This window comes from Leuciscus leuciscus, assembly GCF_965113295.1.
Source record: "Leuciscus leuciscus genome assembly, chromosome: 2".
NCBI lineage: Eukaryota > Metazoa > Chordata > Actinopteri > Cypriniformes > Leuciscidae > Leuciscus > Leuciscus leuciscus.
Genome location: NC_138726.1, coordinates 45398223 through 45411342, shown reverse-complemented (window position 1 = coordinate 45411342; position 13120 = coordinate 45398223). Strand labels below are relative to the sequence as shown.

The following is a 13120-nucleotide window of genomic DNA, read 5'->3' as shown; positions in this document are numbered from 1 at the left end:
CTCAATGAATCTGGTCTTTTGAGAAATAGTTTTGGAATAGTGAGATTTTTTGCTCATAAATGTCTTTGACTAAAAGTGTTCTTACTGTAATTGATTAGATTTATCAAAGCTATTATAGCTTAATCAACCCATCTCACCACAAACTAGTTTTGCAATGCTGTAAATAATAATTTAAAAAATAATTGTCTGCCTGACTGCACAGAATAATGCTGCCAACTCTTTAATCTGCGGTGCTGTTAGAGTAATTGGGGCCAGATTCATGAAACATTTTTAAGAATAAAATACTGTGTAACTGCTATTTTCTTATTATTTAATTAATTATATATATATATATAAAAAAGAATACTTGAATTTCCAAAAATTCTTAAATTTCTTAAATGTTTTAAAAAAAAATCTTTTTTCTGAATTCAACTTCTTGAAAAGGATCTTCTGAAAAGAGCAAACAGATGTAACGCAAATGAATGCAACGGACCACTCCATCTCGAGACAGACTTTTTAAAGAGATGGTTCATCCAAAAATGAAAATTCTGTCATTAATTACTCACCCTAATGTCGTTCCAAACCCGTAAGACTTTCGTTCATCTTCGGGAACACAAATGAAGATCTTTTTAATGAAATTTGAGAGCTTTCTGTCCCTCTATTGACAGCCTAGAAGCATAATTTACCACTTTATTTACAAAATATTAATCTCCAACACGCGTTTGCGAGAGCACCACGACACATGCATGTTGTGCTGATGCGAGAGCTGACATTGATGCGTGAACGCACATAAGTCCTTATTCTGCTATATTGCGCACTGCACTTTCTCCCATTCATTTAAATGAATAAAAATTCATTTATAGAATTTTTATCACTATGTTTCTTGTTGTATTTGTATTTGTATATGTGCACTGGAAGCTTCAGTACCAAGAAAAAATCCTTGTGTGTGCAAGCACACTTGGCAATAAAGCGCTTTCTGATTCTAATTCTGATTTATAGTAATATGAGTGCACCGTCTTTGTATATCTAAAGTCTTTGGTACTGACCAAAGCAGACCTGAAGATCAGCTATACTTCTCCTTTGTCCTATTATTTTGGATGTGATAACAATAGCCATAAACTCAATTGTGAATTGCAATCACATGTTGTCAGGGCAATAGCATTTCTCACAATTAACTTCTGTCTGGCTGTTGATTAGCAGCAGAATGCTTTAATTAATGACTGAATACAAACTCTTAGCAGGCCAGAAGGGGTTGGCTCTCTCTATGGAAGCCACCGGAAAAACAAAATGAAGGCCAGGGTTTTTTTGTGTTGGATCTGGGTGCTGTTTTAATAATGAATGCAATATATCATACCACAAAAAGCTGAAGGACAAAAAGCTGACCCTGGAAAGGTCATGTTTTTGAGTCACAGATATTAGCAGTATTTTTCCGGACGTGTTGTTTTGCTTCTGTGCAGAGAAAAGTTATTGCCTGGATCAAATTTGTTCCCACAGGTCAAGTTTTTAATCTTTAGTTGATCTGTAGGGATTTTAAGAAGAAAGATGCTCTGAGTATCATTAGAATTTACTGGAAAGCCTGCATTGTCTTGATAAACAGTGCTTAATAACAAGACTAAAGGCCATTTTATCTGAGCTGACCTCTTGCCACTATTTCTTGAAAGTAAAACAGGATGAACGGATACAGAGAAAAGATGAATGACACCATTTGTAGAGATGTGTTGGGTTTTGTTTGACTCTAGCATTCCAGTAGTGCTATAATGACCTGACATTTTATCCAGTGTCACATTAAGGGTTAACCTGATGTAATTCATCACCAGACACCATAATGCATCTCAGCTGGTGTGTGACAAGGACCGGTTGTCAGATGTCAAAGGTCAAGGCTAGTTGAAGAAGAGACACTGTTTTATTTCCTTAAATAGGGGGCTCGTAAATATTTACCTTCAGCAGAACGCCCCAGATTCCACATGCAAGCCCCTAGATAAACATAAATCTATCCCGGGGGGGGGGGGGGGAAACTTCCAGAAAAGAGGAAAGTAGAAGGAATCTGGGAAATGTTGGCTAGGTACTATGTAAGGAAATTTTGCAATCGTGTTTTTTGTGTTTGACCTCCTCCTGCTCCCTCTGTCTATTTCCTCCTCCTTTTTACCCCCCTGCAGCCTGTGACCAATAACACCCCCATATGGTCTCTAGAGTCAATAAAAATGTACTCTCGCTAGATTTAGTTTCTGTAAAGCTGAATGTGTTGTTTTTTCTGTTCATATGTATGCATATAATTGTGCATGCTTTTGTGCAGACGTGACAGCCACAGTCTTGCTCGCAATAACATGCATTTGGTTTTAAATCAAGAGACGCGTCGGTAGTTATGATATATTACATGGGAACATTGGAGGGCCGCAGTGAGAGTGAAAACATTCATCAGACAAGGGGACAGGCAGACTTCCAGTAAACAACTCTACAGTCTAATACCTCTCCAAGTCTGAAATCGGATACGTCTCCAACTCTTGATTCTAGTATTTTCCAAGCACGAATCACGATCCTTCCAGCGCAACAGTCTTACACATCTCCAGGCTGAACATGGGCACAGGGGGGCTACTATATAGTTTTACAAATATATGATATTTTCAACTTGAAAGTAATTATGCATATAATGTAGGTATTTTAATAAATGTATAATTGTTATATTTGTAAATTAATTAATAAACCCAATCAAGCTTAACTGCATTGTGTGCCTTTAAAATTATACTAAACAAAATGACAAATATTTACTTTCATGAGCCGTCACGGTTTAAGCTTACAGACTTCCGTACGTTGTTCGCCCACGATGAATTCTGGGATTTCTAATGGTTTGATTCTCTCATGTCTGCACTCGATGCATGCTCGATATAAAGAACTGAGTAGCACAGTTTCATCCCTTCGTTGTAAATGTAGTGGCCATTGAGCTAGTTTGCACTGTGCACTGATGTTGTACTAATACTGTTAGCCTCTTCTTCTTCTTCATCATCATCATCATCATCTTCTTCTTCTTCTTCTTCTTCTTCTTCTTCTTCTTCTTCATCATCATCATCATCATCATCATCATCATCATCTTCTTCTTCTTCTTCTTCTTCTTCCACTTTGTATCTCCTCCTTCTTTCCTCTTTCTCCATTTGTATCTCTGATCTCTTCCATACCACACACCAGACACAAGGAGAACATCCCATCTCACGAATGGATCAGTGCTCTCCCAGGCCTCATCATTTTCTTATTTCTCATTTTTCATGCCTCATCACTCTCTCACTATCCAAACCTCCATGCCACATGGCCATGTCTCTTCTTTTGTTTCATATCTTCTCCTCTCACCCCTCTGTCCATTTGTTATAATTTTTTCCTTCTTCCTTTCACAATAAAACTTTGTGCTGGTTTCCTACCTGCCTCTGTATCTTAGAGCCAGCAATGAAGTCAGAAGAGATGCTGTAATGCATGTTTGGCTTCAGGGACCTTTTATTTCTGCTGTATTGCAGAGCCAACCTGGGCAAACAATCAGCAAACAATCTGGAAAAAGGTTTTAGTGTGGTTTTATCATTCCAAGCACTCTGTGTTCTATGAAGTGTGAAACTAATGACTTTGTCTTAAACCCCAACCACTTTTCTGCTCTTGAGTGTTTGTTCTTCAGGTTTATAGATATATTAGTTATACTTGTCAGCCCTTTTCATTTCTTTCATAGTTTGATTTTGTCAATCCTTCTTTGTCAAGAAGTCATCCTTCTTAATCCTAGCTGGACTGGACTGTTTCATCAGCGTAGTTCGTATATCGTACAGGCGTAGCCCGATATAGGCCACTGATCTCGTGCTAGACTTGGACTGTTGAGATCATGGCATCATCTGATTGGTAAATGCAAACTGCAACTACATTTTAAAATTTTCTGAAGAATATGTGATGACGCGTGCCACGTGACCGACGTGTGACCGTTGCAAGGGTATTGCAAGTTGATTGTAAGGGAGGCTTAGGTGTTCGATGGGTCAAAAGAGCCAAGCCACGTCATTCATATTCAGATCAAATATGGCTTTTGTCCTATATTCAAGACTATGAATGGTTTCACCCGTTTTGTCATTAAACAAAGCTAATAACTCATAACTTAGAAAGGTAAAAGCATACAGTACCTTAAAGGGGTGGTATAATGCCCTTTTCACAAGATATAAAATAAATATCTGATGTCCCCAGAGTGTGTATGTGAAGTTTTAGCTCAAAATACTCCACAGATATTTTTATATAGCATGTTAAAGTTGTCACTTTTTGAGGGTGAGCAAAAACGCACTGTTTTTGTGTCTGTTTCTTTAAATGCAAATGAGCTGCTGCTCCTGGCACAGATGGCAGAGCTTCAACAGCTTGCACTCACACAGACATGCACTGAAAATTTCTAAACTTTTAGCCTTTTATGTTCAAACCGGAGTCAGAAAGATGGAGAGACTCAAGAAGAAGTGACAACATGTAGACAACATTTCTGAATGGTTAGTTGATGAATTTATGTAGCTGATGTGGAGTTAACTATCTTCTAGTCATTGATTAGCATATTCTGTCATGATAATCTATAAATCGTGTTCCGGGGGCGGGTTTATTTAAATTTTAGGGTTGGTGATGTCACTAACCCGGGAGGAATGTTGTGTAAGTCCCTACGAGTCCTTAAAAATTAATTTCTTTAAAATAAAAGATCTCCCATTGCTTTGAACTTTGAGCGTCGTAAATTTGCAGATGTTGTTTATGCTCAAACAGCATAAAGTAAAAAAAAAAAAAAAAGTTTATGAAATCATAATCAACCACCTCTTTAACAATGTTAAACACAGGTGTTTTGGGACAGGTTATGTGCCTAAGTTTAATACTTAGAGGTTAGAGGTTTATTCAAATCAAATCTTAGTACTGAATGAGAAATAATGACGCTAATGTAATGCTAGAATGATGATAGATACTAGTGTGCATGTCATTCAAACAATGTTATTATTTGGTATATTGTCAAATTATATTTCAGTTCTTTCTGGGATTTTGTCAAAAACTATAAATAGATAGTTTTTGCTAGTCCTTGACTGATTAATTTATTATATAATTGATTTTTTCAAGGAAATGATACTTCAAATATCAAACTAAAACTGCCAGTAGGTGGCGGAAAGTCTTAATGAGTGAGTCGTTGAGTCATTCATTCAACCGAATTGTTTAAATGGCTGATTCATTCTGGAACAAAACAAGTGAACAGGACACACAACGATTTTGTTGCGGCTTTGTTTGGAACTATTTTTATTGGCAAAATAGAGCAAAAACAGACAATATTGGCAATATAGGCCCTGTTTCACAGACAGGGCTTAGATTAAGCCAGGTTTAGACCTTAGTTCAATTCAAGGCATATCAATTTTATTTTATAAACCTGCCTTAGAAAAAAACATTACTGTTGTGCATTGAGGCAAAACAATGGCACTGACATGTTTTAAGATATGTCATTGCAAGTTGTTTACAGTTAAAACAGCTCAAACATGCATTTTAGTGCAGGACTATCTTTAGCCTTGTCTGTGAAACCGGGGGATTGTGATCAATTACGATATTATCTTAGACAATATCGCACACCACTATATTATAAGCCTGAAATACAACAACTGTGTTCATAAAATTGACAGGTTTTACATTACTGTATATCTTTAAATGCTTTACAAAAATGCACAATTACAAAAAATGCATGATTAGTCTTCTAAAGTACACGTGAAAAAAATCATTTGAACCCAGTTACTTTTGAATTCCTTTTTCGGATAAAGGAGGATGGTTGCTCAACTCCTGGTGTGCTCTGCTCCAGGATGTCTTGGCCAAAAAGAGCAGATGCCTCTGGATCTCAAAGGACAAAGGTTCAGAGTCAATTGGGTTCACCTCAGTTTTTCAAACTAAATCAGATTAAAGTGAAGATTTTAATTTGTTCCTGAATGTTTCTAAATGGGGTCTCTTGGTTATTGAGACATTGTGTTGTTATGCTGACCTCACGTCCGTTTTTCACTTTCAGTGGAAATGAGTAATGGTTAGATATTTGAAGTGACTGCCGGTCTGAGGTCAGTGGCTCCTATCTGGAGCAACTTAATGCCTCAGTGACAAATTAAGAATTCCTCAGCCTGCCACTGTGTGGTAAACTGTGTTGATTAATACCTTTGGAAAAAGGAGGCAAGTTTATTGGTTGTAGAAACTGTGTGATCTTGTAAAGTAACTTTTACTTTGGGTCATAAATAGACACTTGTGCATGTGCATGACCATAAATTTACTTGTTAGGAGCTGTGTGTGTGTGTGTTGACTGTAAACTGGGCAATTAGGGCCAACAGCAGGTGGGGGTGACATGGGATTTTGTGAAAAGAGTCAGTAGCTGAACCTAACGAACCTTGCAAGTGTTCTTCCCCCATCTTTCTATTTTTCTTCCTTTACTTCTTATTTCCCCCTTTACCCATGCCAATTACAGAGTAGCTCACTTTGTCAGTGTATCCAGTTATAAAAAGAGATTTACAGTATGGCCAAACAGTCCTATTTAATTCCGCTCTGATTCCATTCTTGAGAATGACCTGCGAGTGTCACACCGGACTGGGATGCTGTAATGGTTATTCTGCCCTCTATTTCGCCTTCACTGCCATTAAAAAATCCCATTATAAATGTTTTATGATACCTGCTCTGGTTTTAAAGGCTTACTATGAAAGTACAACCCTATTTTCTCTCCTATTTCTTTTTTTCTTTTTCTGTCAGTTTCACCTCTTCACCTCTCCCAATGTCATGTCATTATTTCCTGCCTTTCTACATAGGAGTGGCCTTTTAATTTGCCAATTGTGCCTTCTATATTTGTAAGTGTGTGTCTGTGCGCATGTGTAAGGTAGACAAAAAGAGTACAAAAGAGATCAGTAGTGAGTGTGTGTTGCATCCTTTCCCCCTTCATCTCTGTCCATCAAAGCATGTGCTTTTAGGAGGCCCCTCTCAAGACCATGCTATAACTCACTGCAGATAAGGGTCTTTGCTACTGAACCTCATACCCTTTGCCACTAGTTGACCTACACCAGAGAGAAGTTTTTCGGGAAGAGATTTACAGAAATGGGATTTAGAATGATATGAGAGTGAGTAAATGATGATGGAAGTTTCATTATTAGGTGAACTAATTTGTTAAAAGTTGACAAGAGTGACAACACATAAACACATAAAGATTACTGCTTTCCAGAATCCAGATCTGAACACAGATGGTAACAGGAAATCTTTTGTCACGACACAAAGCATAACAGTTGCATTTGAGGTTGACCTCATGTTCAAACCCTGAACAAAGGGGAAAGGATGAGATCCATATAAACATGCAGAGTGACATTTTTGTGGCTGAAAACAGGAGAATGTGGTGAACCGATGGTAGCATGAATGGTGATGTCATTAAGAACACTTACTTACAATAGTTTATAAGGTGCATCTGTTGCATTCTGTGGTATGCAGATGCGGATTATTGTTTATTAACATAATCTTATGCCATACACACAGTCAATCAGGCAAAGACAGATCATTGTGTCCAATTTTTGCTGCTTATGAGAAGTGTAAGTTGTATATTCTGTATTGTTTTTACATCTGCACTGCATCTACAACCTAGCCTGGGTTTCCCCATGCTGCCTTGCGCGCAGATTGATTTTATTCACGCTGCTAGGCAGCCTGGACACCATGGACCAGATTTTCCCCTCAAAAAGGGAACCAATCACAGAACGGGGAGGGAGCAGCAAGACGATGACGATGTCTATGCGACACACCGAAGCAGTTTGTTTATATCTATGGATCCAACATGGCATCAGACGTGAAGTTACCTTTCGATACAGCCTTAGATAGTGTTCTAAGTAGTTTAGAACGCAAGTTTATTTTGTCTTCTTCTTCGTCGAATTTCTGTCGCTCTACATACGTCATCTGGTATAATTGAAACGATTGGCTATGAGCTACGTACAGGCGCATTTGATAGACATTCGTAGCGCCCAATAAACGGCTCTGGGCATTCGTAAACCACGCCTCAAATACGAGAAAATAGAGACCTCGACCTCAATGAGACGAGGTCTGACGTTAGCCAGGCTATCTACAACCTGCTTTTAGAATACTGATGGACGTTTAGAATACATGATGAAGTTGTTTATTCTCTGTGCCACTAAGAGCAGACATGATTGAAGTTGTTCAGAATAATTCTAGTGGGGCCTGTAATATGGTTGAACTCTAAAATGACCCTGTGTCCACATTTTCTTTGATTCCCAAACATCTTTGTCCATGTTTTGGACATGTTGAATCATGACAAATGTCAGCCATATGGACTATATCCATTTGGCTGTAGTTTTATTGTGCAAAATTCTATGTTGTATGCTACATAAAGCATTGCCATTGTCAGGAATTACATGTTGTTTCAGTTGGGTTTGAGTTTTACAACATCACCAGAAACTCAAAATAAACCAAACTTCCATGGCCACTCAACCGTCTGACATACTAAAGACACTAAACCTCCTCCTTCCCCCTTCCTAGTTCACTCTCTCTTCTTACTCACATCCTTTCTTTGGACTGTAAGTTCTTGTCCATTTGTTGGGTTGACATCCTCTTTCTCTCTTTCATTTTGGGTTTCTGGAAGGACGAGGGTTTTGATCTGATTGCCTCAGAGTTATGAGACATGCAGCCAGGAAAGAGCAGTCCAAATTACCACCAATACAGGACTTTGCCGCTGTACTTGTGAAGTTCTTATTTTAAACCTGTAAAACCTCATTAAAAAATATAGCTAAAGGTTCCAGGTCGCAACAAGTTTCTACCACATCATTATCAAAGACTAGCTTATCCTGACATAACCTGATATACAACAGAGCTACACATTCACTATTATACACATGCTAATGTTAGCTGTTGACTTTGGAATATTTTAAAAGGGACTTGTAATGGCCATTAGAGCCGGATATTATAACATTTACACATATCATTTACATTACATTTATGAATTTAGCTTTTATCCAGAGTGACATACAAAAGAGCAACACAAGCAATTTGTCACAGAGCCAACAATATTCAATGTGGACAATGCTAGGTTTATTAGAAAGTTAGATTAGGAAACAAGCTAGAGCAGAGGTGAAGTGTGTGTGTGTGTGTTTGTGTGTGTGTGTGTGTTTGTGTGTGTGTGTTTGTGTGTGTGTGTGTGTGTGTGTGTGTGTGTGTGTGTGTGTGTGTGTGTGTGTGTGTGTGTGTGTGTGTGTGTGTGTGTGTGCGTGTGCGTGCCTTGGTTTAGTTTCTGCAGAAAAGGTGCCTCTTCAGTTGCTTCATATCACAGAAATGACAGGCTAAAGTTTCATCAGGTAATTGTATAGGTGCATGTGCTTTAAACAACTGTGCTAAAGGTTCAGACAGTAGCTTAATCTTTTATGAAAAGAGTTGCTTTTACTATAGGCCTTTATCACAGTCCGTGTGTCATCACATCTGGCTCCGATTAGGAGTGTAATAGAATTTCCGCCTGCATTATTGTCAATGGACAGACGCCAGTTTTGAGAAGAAAATTAAATGAATTGTCAGCTCTGCCAGTGCTGCCAGTCATAAGATTAACGAGCAGCACACAGCTTAATTTATTGCCAGAAGAATAATCTGACTGATTTAATTTTATTTTTAATGTTATTTTGTTTATTTTTGCATTATATTACAACCCATTATTGTCTACAGTATAATGTTATCCAGTCATTGCACTCAAACACGGAGGATATGACTCGTTTACGATGATCAATCCAGTTATTTTTTAATAATGGAAATATTCCTTTATTTAAACAACTTCAATTTGATCTAATTATTGATTATTGATTACATCGTAAAGTAAGTGCCTGAAAAAATGCACCACATACAGGATGGCCTGCGCGCTCCCATTTAAATCATGAAATATGCATATAACATATCAAATAACTGAGGTTGATGAATTTTACATAAAATCACAACAACAGTCCCGTGCTATGGGCACAGCCATTGATACAGGCTGCAGCGGAAGTGTGATGTCAGACTGGATTTCAGTTTGGTTTGATTGGTGCAATTTAACAATGTATAAATACTTTTGTCACTTTTGTGTATTTCATTTGACAAAATACAGCGTACGTTAGCTAGCTATTTGTAATATAAGCATAATGTCTATGAACACTTTCATTAAACCAGGTCAGTGTAAAATGTCTGGAAGAATGTATTCGCAAGCAATTCGACTTTCCAATGAAGATGTTTCACCGCCCATCTCAATGACTTCATCAGCTGTTGGATTCTGGGGAATTCCAGCCATCAGACAGCTCTTAAAAGCAATCTGGATGAGTGACAAAATGTCTTCAATAGACGCATTAAAACATCAGGGCACGTGTGTAAAGGTGGTGAAATTTAATAACCAGTTGCTTAACATTTTTCCCAGCACTTTTTTGAGAAAGGAAACCAATCATCTTTCCAGCTTTCTGATTTCTCCTTCTATCTAACTTATTCCATTCATCCATCTGTATGTCTGTTTCTCTCACTTAAGCACAGATGCACATTTTTTCATTGGTTTTGGTTGTATTCCTGTCTTGCATTCTTTTTCGCCATCTGTCTGTTTACTTCTCTCTTCCTGTCTCAGTTTCACTGTCAATCTCTCAGTTCTTCTTACATAAATTCCACCATCTGCTTGTCTGTTTGTGTCTTTGTGTTTGCTATCTTTTCTTTCTCTCTGTCTTTTTGCTCTGTACCCAACTGCCTGTCCTTTGGGCCCAGTGTTTAAGAGCGGATGGCCACCCATCAGCACCAGTTTATAGAACCCGTCTTCCCTCATCTAAACTCAGAATAGCACAGCATTTCAACTGTTTCAAAAGCAGCTGGGTGTTATTTGCATGAAAAATGACCAAAGTGAAATATTAGAAATGATGCCAAGGATACTGGGAGGAAACCTTATTTACTCTTGCATATTGCATGTTATGTAACCAGTGAAACAAAACGGTGGTTGTCTGACTAGCCGCTCGAGCTGTCAGCTCAGTGATTGACGGGAGTCCGTTACTAATATCAACAACACCTGCAACGGGAAATTTGTTAAGTTAGATGTGGGTTTTGTTGCTTAATTGACCAGATAGTCTGTCAAGATGACTTCTGACAGTAGGTACCATTGGAGGGAAGGAGAGATGGACTGAGAGAGGAGAAAGAATGTGACTGATTTTTAAATGATGAAAAAAGTGACCCATTAGCTGAATTTAATCTCCAACTGGGCTCCAAACAAAGTGTTTTTTTCTCCAACTTTGACTAATTTGAGATGTCTGGCTGACTGAACAGAGCAGCTATTGATAAAGAGTGTCTGGGTTGTTCCTCCCTCCACAAGTGAAATGTCTTTGATATTTTACATGTGCTTATGTGGGGAGGTTTTTAGGTGTTTCAGCCAAAATTGTTCCAGTGAAAAACACATCATTTACTTTTCTAAATAGTCTGAAAAATACTCTTGGAATTTAATGAATCCTGTCTTAACCTCCAAAACATACTGTATGTGTCATTTAAGAAATGGAAAGTTAGTGCTCGGGAGTCTTTCATTTCAGTAACATGTTATTTGACACCACATCTTATCACAAGGGTTTGTGTCTAGTGTTTGACGAATCCATTGGGATGATTTAATTTGCTTGTGGCATGTATACCAAAAAAGGTCTATATAACGTGCCATAAATGAATTTCCAGAGGGATCCCAGTTGCGGGAACAGTTTATTGCATCATTAAACATTTCAAACATTTTAAGTTACATTTTTAACATTGTCTTTTTGATCAGGGATTTGGTTCTATCCATTGGTTATTGACATTAAACATTTTGGTTAAACATTACGAGGTTAAAAAAAAGAAGAAAGATAAACATGGATGAATTGTTCACAATAAGATCAATAACATGCATTTAGAAAATGTGAATTTAGAAAGATGAATTTCCATTTCATACCGACTTTAAGTCATGTCTACCATTTTTATTTCACTTTTTTTCTTTCTCAGCTTGTCCCTCTGGCACATATAAACCTGAATCAGTTTCTGGAGGCGCGAGTACCTGCCTGCCCTGCCCAGACCCTCACCACACATCCAGACCTGGGAGTACAGATGTATCAGACTGTGTGTGTATGGAAGGCTACAGACCACACAACAACACATGCCAAGGTGCTGATCTATCTGCTTTTTTTTTTTTTTTTTACCATATATCTGCTATCATTTGTTTATAGATATGTCTGTATGTGTGCCCTTTCAAACACAAAATATAATCATATTACTCTCCTACTCTCTTGTTCTCTATTCTTCCTTACTGCAGTGGTGGTCTGTCCAGTTCTCTCTCCTCCAGAGAATGGCTTCTTCATCCAGAATGTGTGTAATAATCAGTTTAACTCTGCATGTGGGGTGCGCTGTCTCACGGGTTTTGACCTGCAGGGAGATGGAATCAGACTTTGCCAGCCAGACGGGAGCTGGTCAGGAGTTCAGCCAAACTGCAGAGGTGAGAGAGGGGGGGGTGGGCACACCTGAGACCGGTTGCATGAAACCTAGTAAGTGGTTTGATTTAAAGGTATCCCTGAGGGGGAAAAAATCCTTGAGGGAAGGAATTTCTTTAAGAGCGTAACAAAACCCTGATTGAAACTACTCATATAAACTATTACAAGAAAGATGTTCACGGAGCTGGAGAGCAAAATTTTTTCTAGGATTTTTGACAAAACGGCAGATTCGAAATGGGACGAAAATTATCAAAATTCTTTGAGTCTGTCCCAGGTTTCTTAAGAATAGGTGTTATAACCTCAGTTTTAAGTAGTTAAGGGAAAATACTTAATGACAGCCTTGAGGTTCCTTAAGTGGACCTATAGGTTTTTTCTAGCAACCCATGTTTCACTAAAGCCGGGTGCACACTGTACAATTTTTAACAGTCCTTTACAACCGTTGATTATCAGACTATGATCCTCCATGATCCCCGCTATAAGCCATGTCACACTGTGGGATCTCAGTTGTCATTAATGTCAGACTGTCAAGACAAGTTAAAAACGGACGCACGCTAGAAGACTCGTCCGCCGTTTTACATCATCAATCTGTGACACATGGTCATTAATTGGATGTGTGTGAACGTATCAAACTAGAGATCAAAGACTATATTTTTGCCTAGGATCCGAGGAATCTTTTAGGATTCACA

The 13120-nt window shown here is 38.2% G+C and overlaps 1 protein-coding gene across 4 annotated transcripts in view; it reads left to right on the top strand.

Moving 5' to 3' along the window:
• The window catches only part of svep1 (sushi, von Willebrand factor type A, EGF and pentraxin domain containing 1), an 80992-nt gene that overhangs the window by 25594 nt on the left and 42278 nt on the right, over positions 1–13120 (top strand). For all 4 annotated transcript variants that reach the window (XM_082148392.1, XM_082148391.1, XM_082148393.1 and 1 more), the window contains exons 4-5: positions 11953–12111; positions 12260–12439. In XM_082148392.1, coding sequence (XP_082004518.1) covers positions 11953–12111; positions 12260–12439 — 339 coding nt within the window. The remainder of the gene's footprint in view (positions 1–11952; positions 12112–12259; positions 12440–13120) is intronic.